Source organism: Heloderma suspectum, chromosome 1, assembly GCF_057233095.1.
Source record: "Heloderma suspectum isolate Gila_16-S chromosome 1, 16-S_ref, whole genome shotgun sequence".
Classification (NCBI taxonomy): Eukaryota; Metazoa; Chordata; class Lepidosauria; order Squamata; family Helodermatidae; genus Heloderma; species Heloderma suspectum.
Window position 1 is genome coordinate 11,516,892 of NC_139458.1, and position 16,877 is coordinate 11,533,768.

The following is a 16,877-nucleotide window of genomic DNA, read 5'->3' on the forward strand; positions in this document are numbered from 1 at the left end:
GGTATTTCCAAGTAGCGCCAGAAAGAGTGAAGGGGCTGGTCCAAAGCCGAAAGGACACTTAGCTGTGCATGTGTCCGGTGGTGAAAAGAAAATCCGATGCTGTAAAGAACAATATTGTTTAGGAACCTGGAATGTAAGATCAATGAATCAAGGTAAGCTGGAGGTGGTCAAACGTGAGAAGGCAATATTGAACATCGACATCTTGGGAATCAGCAAACTAAAATGGACAGGCATGGGCGAATTTAATTCAGGTGGCCATTATATCTACTACTGTGGGCAAGAATCCCTTAGAAGAAATGGAGTAGCACTCATAGTCAACAAAAGGGTGGGAAAAGCAGTACCGGGGTTCAATCTCAAAAACAACAGAATGATCTCAGTACGAATCCAAGGCAAACCATTCAACGTCACAGTAATTCAAGTCTATGCCCCAACCACTGAGGCCGAAGAAGCTGAGGTTGATCGGTTCTATGAAGATCTATAACACCTTGTAGAACTAACACCCAAAAAAGATCTCCTCTTCATCCTAGGGGTTTGGAACGCTAAAGCAGGAAGTCAAGAAAGTGGAGGCGAGGAATAGATTTAAGGGATTAGACCTGATAGACAGAGTGCCTGAGAAACTATGGATGGAGGTCCAAAACATTGTTCAGGAGACAGCAACTAAATCCATCCCCAAGAAAAAGGAATGCAAGAAAGCAAAGTGGCTGTCTGATGAGGCTTTACAAGTAACTGAGGAAAGAAGGGAAGCGAAAAGCAAGGGAAAAAGGGGAAGATATACCCAACTGAATGCAGAGTTCCAGAGAATAGCAAGGAGAGACAAGAAGGCCTTCTTAAATGAACAATGCAAAGAAATCGAGGAAAACAACAGAATGGGAAAGACTAGAGATCTCTTCAAGAAAATCTGAGATCTCAAGGGAACGTTTTGTGAAAAATGGGCATGATAAAGGACAAAGACGGCAGGGACCTAACAGAAGCAGATGAGATTAAGAAGAGGTGGAAAGATCTGAATGTCCCTGATAGCCATGATAGTGCGGTCACTGAACTTGAGCCGGACATCCTCGAGAGTGAAGTCAAGTGGGCCTTAGGAAGCATGACTAACAACAAAGCTAGCGGAGATGACAGTATTCCAGCTGAGCTATTTAAGATCCTAAAAGATGATGCTGTTAAAGTGCTGCACTCAATATGCCAACAAATTTGGAACACTCAACAATGGCCACAAGACTGGAAAAGGTCAGTTTACATTCCAATTCCAAATAAGGGCAACGCCAAAGAGTGTTCAAACTACTGTACAATTGCACTCATTTCACATGCCAGCAAGGTGATGCTCAAAATCCTACAAGCTAGGCTTCAGCAGCATGTGAACCGAGAACTACCAGAAGTACAAGCTGGGTTCTGAAGAGGCAGAGGAACCAGAGATCAAATCGCCAACATTCACTGGATCAAGGAGGAAGCAAGAGAATTCCCAAAAAAATCTATTTCTGCTTCATTGACTACGCTAAAGCCTTTGATTGTGTGGGTCACAACAAACTGTGGCCAATTCTTAAAGAGATGGGAATACCAGACCACCTTACCTGTCTCCTGAGAAACCTGTACGAGTGTCAAGAAGCAACAGTAAGAACCAGACATGGAACAGCTGATTGGTTCAAAATTTGGAAAGGAGTACGACAAGGCTGCCTATTGCCACCCTGCTTATTTAACTTATATGCAGAGTACATCATGAGAAACGCTGGGTTGGATGAATCACAGGTCGGAATTAAGATTGCCGGGAGAATTATCAACAACCTCAGATACGCAGACGATACCACCCTAATGGCAGAAAGCAAAGAGGATCTAAAGAGCCTCTTGCTGAGGGTGAAAGAGGAGAGTGCAAAAGCTGGTTTGAAACTCAACATTTAAAAAACAAAGATCATGGCATGTGGCCCCATCACTTCCTGGCATATGGAAGGGGAAGAAATGGAAGCAGTGACCGATTTTATTTTCTTGGGCTCCAAGATCACTGCAGACGGTGACTGTAGCCATGAAATTAAAAGACGCTTGCTCCTTGGGAAGAAAGCTATGGCAAACCTAGACAGCATAGTAAGAAGCAGAGGCATCACCTTGCCGACGAAGGTCCGTCTAATCAAAGCTATGGTTTTCCCAGTAGCAACGTATGGCTGTGAGAGCTGGACTATAAGGAAGGCTGAGCGCCGAAGAATTGATGCTTTCGAACTGTGGTGCTTGAGAAGACTCTTACGAGTCCCCTGGATTGCAAGGAGGTCAAATCAGTCAACCCTAAAGGAAATCAACCCTGAGTGCTCATTGGAAGGACAGATACTGAAGCTGAAGCTCAAATATTTTGGCCACTTAATGCGAAGAGAAAACTCCCTGGAAAAGACCCTGATGCTGGGAAAGATTGAAGGCAAAAGGAGAAGGGGACGGCAGAGGATGAGATGGCTAGATAGCATCCCCGATGCAATGAATATGGACTTGAGCACACTCCGGGAGAGAGCGCAGGACAGGAGGGCCTGGCGTGCTCTGGTCCATGGGGTCACGAACAGTCAGACATGACTGAATGACTGAACAACAACAACAAACTACCAGTTACTGATCACTTCTTTGTATTGTTTGCATAAGGGGCTGGCAGGCTTAGCTCAGCGATAGGACTTACACTCTGCGTACATAGCAAGACCCGGATTCAGTCCCTGCCATCTCCAGCTAAACGGTTCTTGGGCAGCAGGGCAGGGAAAGACCTCAGCCTTGGAGAGTGACAGCCATTCAGAGTCGACAGGACTGGGAGAGATAGACCAGTGGTTCAAAGAAACAGAGGAAGCTGCCTTGTGCTGAGTCAGACCCTTGGTCCATCTAGCCCACTATTATCAACATTGACTGGCAGCAATGGCTCTCCAGGGTATCAGGCGGAAGTTTTTCCAGCCCTTCCTGGAGATGCCGGAGATCGAACTTGGGACCCTTTTGTATGTGAAGCATGTCCTCCACCACTGAGCTATGGCCCTTTCTAATTCAGAATGAGGCAGTTTCATATGTTTCATATTATTTGTTCTTCCAAAGATGCACAGATTACACAAAAGCCACCCATCTCTCCAAGGATGTATTTTATTTTATTTATTTATTAAATTTATTAATCGCCCATCTGGCTGGTCACCCAGCCACTCTGGACGATGTACAAGCATATAATAAGACAGTTTAAAACAATACAATTCTACAATAAAAAACATTTTCTAAAATACCCTAACCCACCCCAAATGCCTGCCTGAACAACTATGTTTTTAATGCACGGCGGAAGCTCATTAAAGAGGGGCATGGCGGGGTTCCCTAGGGAGGGAGTTCCACAGAGTGGGGGCCACCACAGAAAAGGCCCTGTCCCTCGTCCCCACCAGTCTAGCTGTCCTGGCTGATGGGGCAGAGAGAAGGCCATCCGAGGCTGATCTTGTTAAGCGGCCTGTCTGGTGTTGCTGGAGGCGCTCCTTAAGATAGGCTGGGCCAGAACCATATAGGGTTTTAAAGGTCAAAACCAACACCTTGAATTTGGCCTGGAAAACAACTGGTAACCAGTGCAACTCCTTCAGCACTGGAGTGATGTGATCTCGCCGGCAGCTGCCTTTAATCAGGCGAGCTGCCGCGTTCTGTACCAGCTGCAGCTTCCGAACCGTCTTCAAGGGTAACCCCACGTAGAGCGCATTACAGTAGTCTAAACAAGGGGAGACCAGGGCATGTACTACCTGTATGTAGAAAGGATTTAGTATCCTTTCTTGGTTTGTAGTTAGTGCTTTAGTGCCCCTCCATCACAAAGTGGATTTACTAAGTGGATTTTCCTGTTTACTGAGATGCTGCTTCATGTTGAGAGTCGCAAGGCTTCAGAAAAGTGACTAACTTTGGAATGAATGGCTTTAAAACAAATAAACCATACATTATCTTCTGCATCTTTTAGGATTATGATCCTCCCAGTGAAGGACAGGTGTTGCGAAGACCTTGCAGAGGATACCACAGGGATCCAATCCTCTCCCTCTTTTCAAAGCTAAACCAAGCACCGCTTGCTTTGCAGGAAGAGATCTGTCGGTCTGAGGTATTTTGTTTTATGAAAATAAAATGGATCACAACAGTGATTCCATTCTTCTGTCTGCACGGGATGGTTTATAGCCAGGTGTTTGGATGTATTTCATACTGAAGCTTCTTCTGTTTCCAGAACAAGATGTCTTATCTTTAAAGTCAGACTAGGGAGAAGAGGCACGAAGAGGGAAGGGCTTGTAATGCCATGTAGAATAACATTTTCCCCATAGCATCTAGCACGAGAGCTGCAGCACTGCCCACTCTAAGGCTGTTAGGCCTCAATGTTGAATTGGCTGCAGTTTCTCCCACCCCTGCCCCATGAGTAGCCACACCTCCTCCTTCCAACAGTCGGTGCTGTTGCTTCTGTTGCTACTGTTCCTTTTCTTCTCTCCTCTCGCCTAAAGCCTGTTTGGTTTTGGGTGGGTCTGTTTGAGTGTAAGAGGATTTCTACCCTGCCTTTCTGAAGCTTGCATTTCACTCAAGGCAGATTACATTCATTAAAATTACAATCCTCAATAAAAAGTAGCATCTGCAAAATACAATAAAACAGACAGAACAGTCTTCAGCCCAGAGCCATCTGAGTTAGCCATCTGAACATCATAGGGCAAGGTACAGCTAAGGGGCAGCCCCAGGGACAGCCCCCTTTCTAGTCACCAGCAGCTGTGCTTCTCCCATAGGCAAAACACAAGGAAGGACTTGTCCACTAGATTTTAGGCAGATCTTAGGCAACCAGCTGGTATGGGCAGAGGCGGTCTTTTAGATATCCTGGATCCAAGGTAAGCACCAACACTATTGAGATTGTGCCCAGAGCTCTATGATTCCTAGGGATCCATAATTTTGTACCTCCGTTATGACACTTCCCTCCTCTTCCCCCAATGTCTGCCTAGAGGAGAAAAAAGGGGAAGCAGCCAGAGCACTGTAGACACATTTGGGTGGGGGAGCAGCAGCATGTCTGTCTGGGCATTTGGGACACTCCTCTCACCCCTGGTTGCAGTGCATTGCATTGCTGCTGGGCTGGGAATTGTACAGATCTGGATATGAGTGGTGAATATAGTTCAGACTGAGCTCAGTCTAGCACCAATGGTGTGTGTTTGTGGCTGCCAGGAGGGGAAATATCAGTTGTTCTCTCTGCCGTGTCTCTCTCACTTTTACTTTAGAACACCGACGACAGTGCTGGGGAACTTAGTCAGGGGCAGAGGCCAAGGTTGACGAAAGCTGCAGAAAGTGTCCTCCTGGGATGTTCCGTTTACATGGACCAACCTGTCAGCCAAGTCTCTAAACAACCAGCTCGACGTACACCATCACCAGGGGAGTGTGACAGAGCTGCAGGTGCAAGTTCACAAAAAAATTCTCATTCTGGGTTGTCCTAGACAGAGCACACTATAACTTGAAAATGTTCCATGCCACCAGTTCACAATAGAAAACTACACGTTTCAAACAACAACTGAAAAGCGTTACTACTTGACGCTGTGCAGTTGAAGACCGGTAGAACCTACTGCCACAGGATATGGTAACTGATATAGGAAAAGGAGTCGACAAATCCTGGAGATTGGGGAAATCAAAAACTAGATCCACCATAAACAAGATTGGCTGGCTTTTAGAGAGAGACAGATATTCTCCCTCTCCCCCATCCCCAATTGTGAGAAAGCATTACATTGGCATCAACTTTAAACGAAGTTTAAAGCTAGACAGATTCCTGCTTAACCTGGATTCTTAAGTAGATTCAAACCACCAGCTCAGAATCTTAGGTAAGTGAGGAACCTGGTTGCTATCAACACTAACCACAGTTAAGGCAAATGTAAGTACCTTATTTATAGTACAGATATTGGCCCCATTTTATCTGCACCTACCCTCTTTTTTTAAAAAAAAACCTTCACTGTGGTTTTCTTCCAATGAACAAAAATTTTAAAAGGGTGATAGTAAGAGATTTATGGCTAAATCTTATTTCATGATGATGAGTGCTAGTTTAGGATTCTCAGTTCAAAGCTTTCTCGGGCTCTTGGCAAAATCCCCAGTACAGTTATTCCAGCAAAATCATGCAGAGAACTACAAAAAGCCACTAATATTGATGAGCACGTGAGAGGATCGCTTTCCTCATTTGAGAGTAGCCAGCATGCTCCAGGTCCATTTGCCTTTAATTCACAAGGGTTGCTCTGGAGCATGCTGCGTAGTTTTGAATGATAGCTTTGTGGTATCCTTTAAATATAGTTCTAATCTCTCAGGAGAAATTCTTGGGGATGCTGACATTACTCCTGGGCCAATGAGCATGGCTGAACTGGATCGACCTGTTTCTCCTACAGCATATGGAGATAGTGGGCTGGCACCTCATTTTGATGATGCATCCCAGGTAATGTGCTTTGGTATCTTTTGCAGATCTGTACTTAAAAGTGTTTTTAAAAACAAAAACCTTTACTGACTTTATTGTGTTGATGTCGTGCCACCTGAAGCCAGGAGACACTGGAAAAAAAAGGTTAATTCTTCTGGACCTTTTAGAGGCTTTCTGTATATTAGATCTAAACATCCTACTATGCCATCTGCAGCATTATGTCTAAGATAGAGCCTTGCGCTCACTCTGCATTATCAGGTTCCACACAGCTCTATCCTCCTGCTGTTTCACTGCTGAAGCTGTTGTGAGATTATCTGGAGATAGGAATGGGGGAGAATAAATGTGCTGAAAACCGCTAGCTCTTTTGATCTGATGAAGAAGTGGTTGTTGCGACTCTAAACAAGTGTTTGCCAACCCTAGTTGGTCAAATGGACTGACTGAATTTGGAGAAGATGCAAGCACAGCATCTGCTGCCTTGGAGTGGGCAAACATCTTGATTTCATTTATGTATTTATTGATTTGCAGCATTTGTATACTGCTTCTCAGTATTCATTCACCAATACAATATAGAAACGTGAACTAACAGAAAACTGCTAATCCATTAAAGCCAACAAAACAAATGACAGCAGCAGGACTAAGACAGCCATTTTTACCGAACAGCGACTTCAAGGGCTTGGTAAAAACAAGGAAGTTTGTCTGCTTCCAAAAAGAGGCCTATGAAGCACCAAATGCACCACTACTGGGGCAGCTACTGAGAGGGCATTCCACGTAATCAGGGCAACTGCTGAGAAGGCCCTTGCTCTCAGTGGATGTTAATCTTGCATCCACAAAAGTGGCATCTTGAACAGGGCTCCCCTCTCCCCCATCCCAAAAGTATAAGGGGGATCTGTGTGTTCAGAGGGAATGGAGCATGCTCTTCCTTGGTAAACCAAGTCTGCAGCCTCGGGGTGTGTGTGTGTGTTGCTGTCCCAGCTTGTGCAGGTGGCAACTGTGGTCAAGGACTCATTTTATCAGCTCCATTTTATTTGTTGGCTGCAGTCTTATTTGAAAAGATGGGCATTAATTACCATCTATACTTCTGCATTCTCTAAGTTCAAAGATAAATATAAAGCTTTTAAAATTCAAATTCGGCTTTAAGCAACTTTTTCTTGAAGCCTTGTTTCTCTAAGACCGTCAAACTAGATGTCAGAATGTTAACACAACATTTTAATAACTGGCACACAGAAAAAGCACCAAGAGTCACTGCAGGCAGTACCAGTGAGATCCAGAGTCATCTGCGTGAAACCCAAATCCGAAGCCTCCCAACAGCCAGGTAAATTTTATAATCATTTAAACCTGATATGCTGGTACACATCAAGCCAATCGATTCATGGTATGCAGATGGTCAGTTTAAACTGACTGGCAGAGTATATATCCTGTGGTCTCATTTTATTGTTACACTGCAGTAAATGTCACTGCCAAGCGCATTACATGAATGGCCAAGGTAAGAAATAGACACAAGGATGAAAAGAATGTGAAGGAAGAGCTGTGGCAACAAGCAACTAGCACCCAGTTCTCTGCTCTCCAAAAAGAGGTGCCAAGCAATAGGGAAAAAGCCTTCGAAGGAGTCAAATAATAGGAGTTAGTCTGATCTGAAATGAATAAACTGTCACTGACCTCAATAATACTGTGGTGTCTTTCATATCTACTTGTCCGTTAAAGTTTAATTCAGTCTGGCAGGTTATTGGAACAGAACGGTTACAGGAATCGAGAGCGATGCCAAGTTGTGGCTGAAGGCTTAATTGCGGAACTGTGTTCTGCTAAAGCTGTATTGCAGGTTTCCAGGTAAAATCTTTTTATTACCCTTTGAAGATTTCCTCAGGAACGTTAGCATAAATGTGAGAAACAGCCTCATGGGGTGGTGGTTAAATTGAGGAAAGAGTCTTTACAAATAAAAATGATAAGAGCAGGCTCTGACTTCCATTTAAAAAACAACAACCTAGTTAGGCTCTATGGACCAGTTCATGTATTACTTGTTCAAGTGCAGGCCTAAATATATAAACTGTGAATGTGGCAAACACGTGTATAATGCAGTTACACTTGTCTGGGGGCTGGGACTAGCTGTGGCTCCCCCTCAAGTATGGTAAATGGACATTTACCATAAATGCATAAAAAATAAAAACCACCTTCGATCTGCTTGTACGTCTGTTCTTGACCACAAGATGGCGGCAATCTGTTCATCTTACTAAGGAGGAATGGCAGCCGTGTCTTTTTCCATATATTTATACATAAAGTAATTCTGCTCTTTTTAGAAAAAATGACACACGCAATAAAAAAACCTGAATCCTTAAAGTCTCATATATGCCATTAAAGAAGGGCGAAAGCTAGAATGAGTTGTAACACGATCATTGGAGAGCACCTCTTGACACAAATTATTTTCTTACAAGACAAGGAAACCATAGCCGTATCCAGTTGGGGACAGTTTTACATAGCAGCCTTCCCACACATGGATGTGTCGTGGAACTGGGCGAGAGAGAATTTCCAAACCCTCAGCGTCTGGGATTTTTCCATCCCTATATACAACTGCGATGACAAATTTCAGAAGTTAGATGATGCTGGTAGATAAGGATTTTGTTCCTCTGTCTTTCTGCAGGACTGCTTTCTTAAGTATATGGGATGCAGCCTGGTAGGGGAAAGTGCCTGGCATATGGTGCACAGCCCCACAATAATTATTCATTATGTACAGTACCTATGGGTGTTTTTTGTGAACTGCACAGAGAGCTTCGGCTATTGGGTGGTATAGAAATGAAAATAAATAAATAAATGTTTTTTTTAATCCATCATTGATTTTGAAGTCAGGAATTAATGCAAAGCCTTAGAGAGGCAAAGTGAGTGTGCTCAGTATTAGAAACCGAGTGACTGACATTAGGCAATTATTTCTTTAGACCTGCCAGCTGTTTAAAGAAATCTTTGTAAATTGTATGTGTTGATTTTATTTCTAATTTCTGCATTTTTGCATATGATTTTAAATGGTCCTACAGAAGCAAAAGCAATCCAGCGGTGTCATTCCACTAGCACGTAGTGTGGACCATTTGTGGTAGCCCCATTTTCACAAGCATCGGATCCGGTACTTTGATTCTGCTTCTGCAAGACTTTCTGCAGGATGGTTTCTGCAAGGCTTTGCGACTCCTTTAGGCTAGGTGTCATTTGCTCTAGTTGTGCCAGTTGTTCGGCTAGTAACCGTTAGCGGAACAATGCTGACTCTCATAGTTTTTCTGCTAGGATAATATTGGATGTGACCCTATATTTGTTTTTAGATGATGCACTCATGTCTTGTAACAACCATCTTAGAGAAGGCATTCCTTCTTCTTGCCAACCTGTAGTTTTAATATGATTTATTACATTTCTGTACCGCTCAATAGCCAAAGCTCTCTGGGAGGGTGACAGAATAAATTATTGTATCAAAAATAATACATCTTTAAAAATCTGCCCTATTAATCAGGGCCACCATTTTAGTACATCAAAGGCTTTTACACCTATTAATCAAAGTGATTTTAATTGACAAAATGTTGCAGCCCTAGATTCCTTGCACCAAGTAAGGTATATGTAACCAATGTAATTATTGATGGGCTGCTAGGAGAACATAGGGGAATCCTGCCTTCTAAAGACTGTGCGTTAAAAGGCATCTTAAAAAAATGCATGGGGAGAAAAGGTTCCTTCATTACAAATGTGGTTTAAAATATGGCAGGTAGTGCAGATGGTGAAATTGGCAGAATACATTAAATCAAGAGGTGGTGAGAAAGGATGTGATTTAATATTAAGTAGTAAATCGCTATGTAAAGATTTATGTAGACTACGGCAAAAATAAGGGCAACGCAAATAGCATGATAGCGTAGCCTATCACGGGCGGCGGCAGCCGGTCGGAAGACCGGCCCCGGCCCCCGCCGAACTGCCGCCGAACCGCCGCTGGGACCCGCCGCCGAGAGGGACGTTCGATGGAGGTAAGTCCCATCCGGGGGGGGGGGGGGGGGCAGAATTTCACTGCCAATTTCGGGGGGCCGAATGCGTTGGCATTCGGCCTCCCCGAGATTCGTGGAGAAATTCTCCACCATCCCTACCTCTAGCGCAATGCCATTAGCATTAGCTTCTGTGATGAGATACTGCCCAAAATATGCCGTGTGTGTATGTGCATTTCATATACAAGGTGTGCAGGAGGAAATATGTTCACACTCTTTTAAGAGACTTTAACAAATTTAGATCTAGTATCTCTTTGCTGGTCAAAAAAATAGCAGTCTAGAGTGCAGATGAAGCTTTCTGCAAGCTGACAGATCTATTTTGATAAAAGTTGGTCAACTCTTAAGTCGCTTCATTGAAAGGAGGATATTTGGAGAGTAAGGGCTAGACACATATCAGTAGGTTCTGGCCCATAGACCACAGAGTAGACTTGGATTATCATTGTCTTTTCATGCGTTACTCTTGTGTAGGGATGGCGGAGAATTTCTCCCCGAAACTTCGGGGGGCCGAGCGCCAACGTGTTTGGCCCCCCGAACAAGTTTCGGGGAGAAATCCTCCCCCCCCCGCACCCCCCCCCCGGGACGGGACTTACCTTCGCCGATTGTCCCTCCCGGCGGCGGGTTCGGCGGCTGTTCGTGCGGGGCGGGAGCGGCAGCCGGTCTTTCGACCGGCTGCCGCCGCTGCCATTCCAATAAAAGAAAAAGAAAAAAAAACGCCCCCTGATAGGCTACGTGACGATTAACGTAGCCTATCACGGCTAGATTTGCAAAGTCAGCTGTGATAGGCTACGTCAATCGTCACGTAGCCTATCATGGGTGACTTAAAAAAAAAAAAAAAAAAGCGCGTACGGATAATGGCGGCCCCCATAGGGAGCCGCCATTCCCGTTCCTTATTTGGTCACTGTAGTCTACGTAAAGGTTTATGTAAAGGTTTACGCAAATAGCGTTGCCCTTATTTTCGCCGTAGTCTACGTAAATCTATACGTAGACTACAGCGACCAAATAAGGAACGCGAATGGCGGCTCCCTATGGGGGCCGCCATTAGCGTACGCGCTTTTTTTTTTTAAGTCACCCATGATAGGCTACGTGACGATTGACGTAGCCTATCACGGCTGACTTTGCAGATCTAGCCGTGATAGGCTACGTTAATCGTCACGTAGCCTATCAGGGGGCGTCGTTTTGTTTTTTTTTTAAACTTTCGAGTTCGCGGCCAGGCGAGGCGGGAAGCCTCCCCCCTCCGGCCTGAACTTCGCGGGGGGAGCAGCGACGCGCCTCCCCCCCACCGCGAACATCCTTCGAGGACAGGTAAGGGACTTTCATCCACCCTTACTCTTGTGTGTTCAGCAGGATATCCCTGGTACTGGGTCACAGGAAGGGATTCAGCACGGTGTTCTTTAGCTATTGCATGCTTTTACTTCAGATCTTGCAAAAAAAACAACAACACCCAAAACCTTGGTCATGGAGCCAATTAAATATTAGACCTGCTTCATATACTCAGTTCCATATGGGTCCTACCAAGCAGGGATTGCATAATAGCTGCTACATGGGATTGAATACTGGTAATCTGGATCTGCTTTGTGCATTGGCATGTTTGTGTGTATGTGTGTAAGACGAAACTAAAATGTTTATTAAATGTTTAGCCCTTATCCAGCAAGTCTAGCAAGTGTTGTAGCTATGATGAGAAAATGTGTGGTCCAGAGCATAATCTGTAAAAGCTTCCGAGGAAATCTGTGTTCTGTGCTGAAAATAACGTCTTCCTTGCTTAGATTTGAAAGCTATTATGTGTCATAGAATTCATTTCCTCTGTTAATAGATTCATTACTTAACTTTGCAAGATACATTGCTGTCATTTCTTCATTAGCCAGAAATTATGCTAATGAATTACAGTACTTATTGTGGTATAGCAAATCCTTACCAGATGCTTCAGCTGGAAGGAACAGTATTTGGGCAACCAGCAGAGCTCAAAATAGTTCTAAAACAATCACAGTCTACGTTACTTTCTTTTTGTGTGTTCTTTTGGTGATAGTTTTTGAGGGGCAGGAAGTGGTGTGCTCTGTTGCCTGGGCTGAGAGCCCTCAGGGTGAGGCAAGACTTGGGGAACCAACCAGAAACAGAGAGCAATCGGTAGCAGGTAGTAGATTTCAGGCAGCAGGGTGCTGGTCAGAATCAGGACCTGGGACAGCTCCCTGGGAAAGGAGGAGTTGACCTGATGGGCCAAAGCTTAAGGGAGTCTCTATTCCCACACAGGGCCTGAAGACTGCAGAGCAAAGTTGCAAGGGGATGGAGAAACCTGACAGCATGCCCTGGGATGTGGTGGAATGGCCCTTGATGGTTGCCGTTGGCCTTCTCCAGTGCAGGTTCCCTAGGAGGGCAAGCAGTCTTGAATGGTTGGTGGATCAATTTCAGACTTCCTATCTGGAAGGAAGTCTGAACAGCCAGTCCCACATTCATAGTCTGGTAATTCCTCTGTCCCCTTTTGAGAGGTCAGTGGAGGATTTCCCTTTGGACTCTAGCTCTGGTAGATTCCAGGACCATGAGACCTCCTAAGCTAAGAGGTTGTCATCAGAGAGGTCTTGGAACTGAGTCACAACTTAGTAGACTTGATTCCAGTAGTAAGTTGCTTATTCAGCTCCCCCCCTCCAAGTAGCTAACAAAGCAGCACATTTTGGTCCCAGGCTTATGATGCCTTATGGTCAGAATGCCTTATTTCTGCTTCAGTTTATGGACTGGTGGAATGGTCCAGTAAGAATGTTATGCCTCCACTTCCATTTTTTAATTTGTTGCCAGCTTGAGTAAAAATACTTAGGAATCAGGTAAAGCACTGGGCTGAAATAATGATGGCAGTAGGTTTTCTGCAGAATTTTGACTTGCTGTTCCCTTCTGTAGTACCAGAGATTCTTCTAGCTTATTCATGGCCTCACTTTCAAGGCTGACTGCACGTGATGATAGTGAAAAATCGTACTGCACAATCTTTTAAAATTTGGGTATATACAATACAAAGTGCAACTAAATTACAATACTTTAAAGGAGTACCTTTTGTTAACTAACATGTTTAACTTTAAAGTAGTTGTGTCTGTATGTGATTTTGATCATAGCAGCAGCACTAGGAAGGGGTTAACCTTTTCTCCCCATGCCATTTCCCCAATCTAGATCCCCCAATGCTACTATGAGATCTGCTGAGGGGGTAAATACAGATATGCTTCCTGTATTCCTTCCTCAGTGGGGTTAAAGCAGTCTCTGAATAATTTAGATTAGGGGAAAGGGTTAACCCTGCACCAGTGTTCCTACTATGATCAAAATCAGAGCACCCAGCAGCTCCTTTAAAGGTATCGTTTTTTTAATTGGAAGAGCCAATCTCCCATATCACATCTGCCTGAAGCCAACAGCCATCACCACATCTGATCGCAGCAACCTCCATAAGCTAAATATGAGTTGCATGAAGAAGTGCTTCCTTTTGTCTGCCCTGAATCTACTATTCAAAGGGGTGTGCTCTGTGTGTGCAGGAGAGAGAGAGAATTCAATAAACAAATAAAGGCTAATCAGAATTTGTTTTCCTTATAAAGGTTTTTAATTGTATCTATGCACAAGAAAAAGTATTACGTGCAGCAGCCCAGCTAGCGAACCTTCCCCGTCCCGCACCACCCAAAAAAATTGGACTAGGTTTCACTGGATACAGATAACTTTGTTTGAATCAGCCTGTGTGAACTGAGCCAACGAGTTGAATACTTAAAAGCTCTGGAAATCTGTGAGGTTCCTTTGCATGACTCTCCCTCATCACTAATTACACGGAGCCAGTGCACTGGTGGGGATTATTTCATAAGGGTGCATTTATAGCAGCCTTCCCCAACCTGGCATCCTTTGGAGGTGTCGGACTACAGCTCCCATCACCCCTGCTAGCACATGCTGCCTGGGGTTTATGGGAGTTGCAGTCCAACACTTCTGGAGGGCACCAGGTTGGAAAGGCTGATTTATAGGTAGATCTCCACTGTGAAGGGAGAAATTAGCCACCTGAACAGTGAGTCAAGGTATGAGGGGGGAAAGATGTTTGGAATCAAGGATGAGACCCAGGTGCTGTGCTTGGGTAAGGGTGAGGGTGGGGGGAGGAAATGGTGAGCCAATGCCCCCCTCTCTATGGACAGGAGACCATGATTGGGATATGGGGGTTGGTTTTGATGGTCTTGTAGGCCCCTTCCAACCCTACTACTGTATGATTCTGTGATATGGCAGGCCCTTTACTTTGCTTTCTGTGCCAAGCAAGCTATTTGGGAATCTCTCCTCCTTCTCCTTCTGAAAGTCTTCTTGCCAAAAATCATCTTTCTCACAGTCCCTCGCAGGACTCAAACACTTACTGGGACATGACCGGAGCAGCTTTGTTCTTCTTGCATTGTGTGGCGCAGCAACATGTACTTCATGAAACTAGTAATTGCCGCTGCCTTCACTGAGAAAAGCAGAACAGCCAGGCAGGCAAGCATCCCGTTGGCACCAGCCTTGAGTGGTCGTGAATAAAAGCAGATGATGATGGTGGCGGTGAGCTGGCGAGGCTGACCTCCTTTCACCCGCTCAAGCATACATCCCTTTACATGAACAGGGGCCTGAGACACAAAATTAATGGACATGAAAGTAAGAGCCTCGCTGTGATGCTAATGGCTGTATTGGCACGAGATCTACTTTGTTACCCTTCCATACACTTTGCACAAATTAGGGCTGCCCCAGCATGGTGCCCATTGCTTCTGACTGGCACCACGCAGAATATGTGAAACTGTCCTTAATTGCCCCCCTGGCCTATATGGCGCAGCGAATGAGGCTAAATCAGAGGCTGGAAGCGGAGCCAGTTGTGCTTGGTGCAGGGTGCATTTTTGTGTCTGTGGAATGTCAGTTGTTTCTGTTTTGGGAACAGGGTGAATGCCAGAATTGTAACTAAACAATCTTAGCCACCTTGAGCACTTAGTCTTGAAGTGGAAAGATGGGTACAGATCCCAAAACAAATAACAAATCTTTCTACATGTAATTTTTCAAGAATGTAAGATTTCTATAGCAATGTGGTGAACAGACAGTGGGATGCAGTTTAAATATTTTTGTGCTTGGCTTTCATGCATAACCTTTACCTTGCTGTTCAGGAGTATTAGACATTTAATATATGCTTTTTTCTAGAAAGTGTTAAGCCCCAAAGTAAACATAAAATTGAGTCATTAATTACACTCAGCATACCCACCCACCTATGTAATTGCCAGTTCTATGCCCAGATCATCTTCAGAGGCCTGCCTCTGGGTGCTCCTACCAAATGAAGTGAGGTGGGTGGTTTACTAAGGAGAGGGCCTTTTCAGTGGTGGCACCATGATAGTGGAATGCCTTCCCCAGCTAAGCTTGCCTGATGCCTACACTGTAGTCTTTTCACTGTTGGGTGAACAGCTTTTTATTCTTCCAGGCATTTTAGTCTTCCAGTTTTTGTTTTTAAGGGTGCAATCCTATGCATGTTTAGAGAAAGAAAAGGCCCACAATTGTCAGCATGCCCCAGCCAGTCAGCATGCTGAGTTATAGGCCTTTTCTCTCTCTCTAAACATGCATAGGATTGTGCCTTAAATGTGTTGTTGTATTTGTTTGATCTTTATACTGCTGTTGGCTTTTACTTTAATTTTGTTTTGTCGTTTTAAACTTGTACCATTTTTGAAATGTATCTTTTATCATGTTGTTGTATTTTTTGGTTTTAACTTTTGCGAACCACCTAGAGAGCTTCAGCTTTGGGCAATATAGAGACGTAATAAATAAATAAAACACTGACTCTAAGGCAAAAAGTCCTAGGGCCAGTCCCTCATTCCTCCAGATAGGACTGGGAGAGTTCTCTGAACCCTGAAGCTCCTGCCAGTCATTGCAGACGACAGTGATCTAGAAGGATCAATGATCTGACTTGGTACAAGACAGCTTCCCATGTTCCTTGAGTTGTTTTTTTAGATTTATGTTTTTTTACAACATATTTAGTAGAGTCACAAACCAGTGCTGGTATCCCAAAGCAGCCTCTTAGGCTGCAGCTCTGTACTCATTTACCTAGGAGTAAGCCTCACTAAACATGGTGCAATTGGACTGTTAAACTGGGAAGTTGAGTGTTTATGGTCATGCCACGCATTTGTATCTGCTTTCCACAGTGTTCAACTGAACCTGAGTGGGGTTGCTCGCAGTGAGACCATGACAGTGGTAAGAGACGAGAGGAAGGCTAAAACTGGAAGAGGCTGAAGGCCCACCAAAGTAAAAATGTCTTCAGGTGATGCCAGCAGATATTATAAAATACATCCTCTAAGTGGCATGCAAAATCAAATATAAAACAATAAAAATACAGTAGTTAAGTGCTTCTCATGAGGCCGTTTCCATATAGCCTTCATGGCTAATAGATATTCATAGCCTTTCCTCTGTGAACTTGACTAAGCCCCCTTTTAAAGCCATTGAAGCCACCCTATCTTTTGGCAACTAGTTCCATAAATTATGTATTGTGTGATAAATGTTTCCTTTTTTCTACCCCAAATCTC

At 44.3% G+C, this 16,877-nt stretch overlaps 1 protein-coding gene across 20 annotated transcripts in view; it reads left to right on the top strand.

The window, feature by feature from the left end:
* KIAA0586 (KIAA0586 ortholog) overlaps positions 1 to 16,877 on the top strand; it is a 102,063-nt gene that overhangs the window by 52,633 nt on the left and 32,553 nt on the right. For 18 of the 20 annotated variants that reach the window (XR_014787999.1, XM_084835846.1, XM_084835739.1 and 15 more), the window contains 4 exons: positions 3,923 to 4,057; positions 5,199 to 5,370; positions 6,264 to 6,388; positions 7,592 to 7,679. Coding sequence is in view for 19 of the 20 variants with exons in the window: in XM_084835846.1 (XP_084691972.1) it covers positions 3,923 to 4,057; positions 5,199 to 5,370; positions 6,264 to 6,388; positions 7,592 to 7,679 (520 nt within the window). In the remaining variant the exon portion in view is untranslated. Of the gene's footprint in view, positions 1 to 3,922; positions 4,058 to 5,198; positions 5,371 to 6,263; positions 6,389 to 7,591; positions 7,680 to 16,499; positions 16,569 to 16,877 lie in introns of those variants that run through there. The other 2 variants (XM_084835870.1, XM_084835809.1) reach the window with 2 other exon arrangements.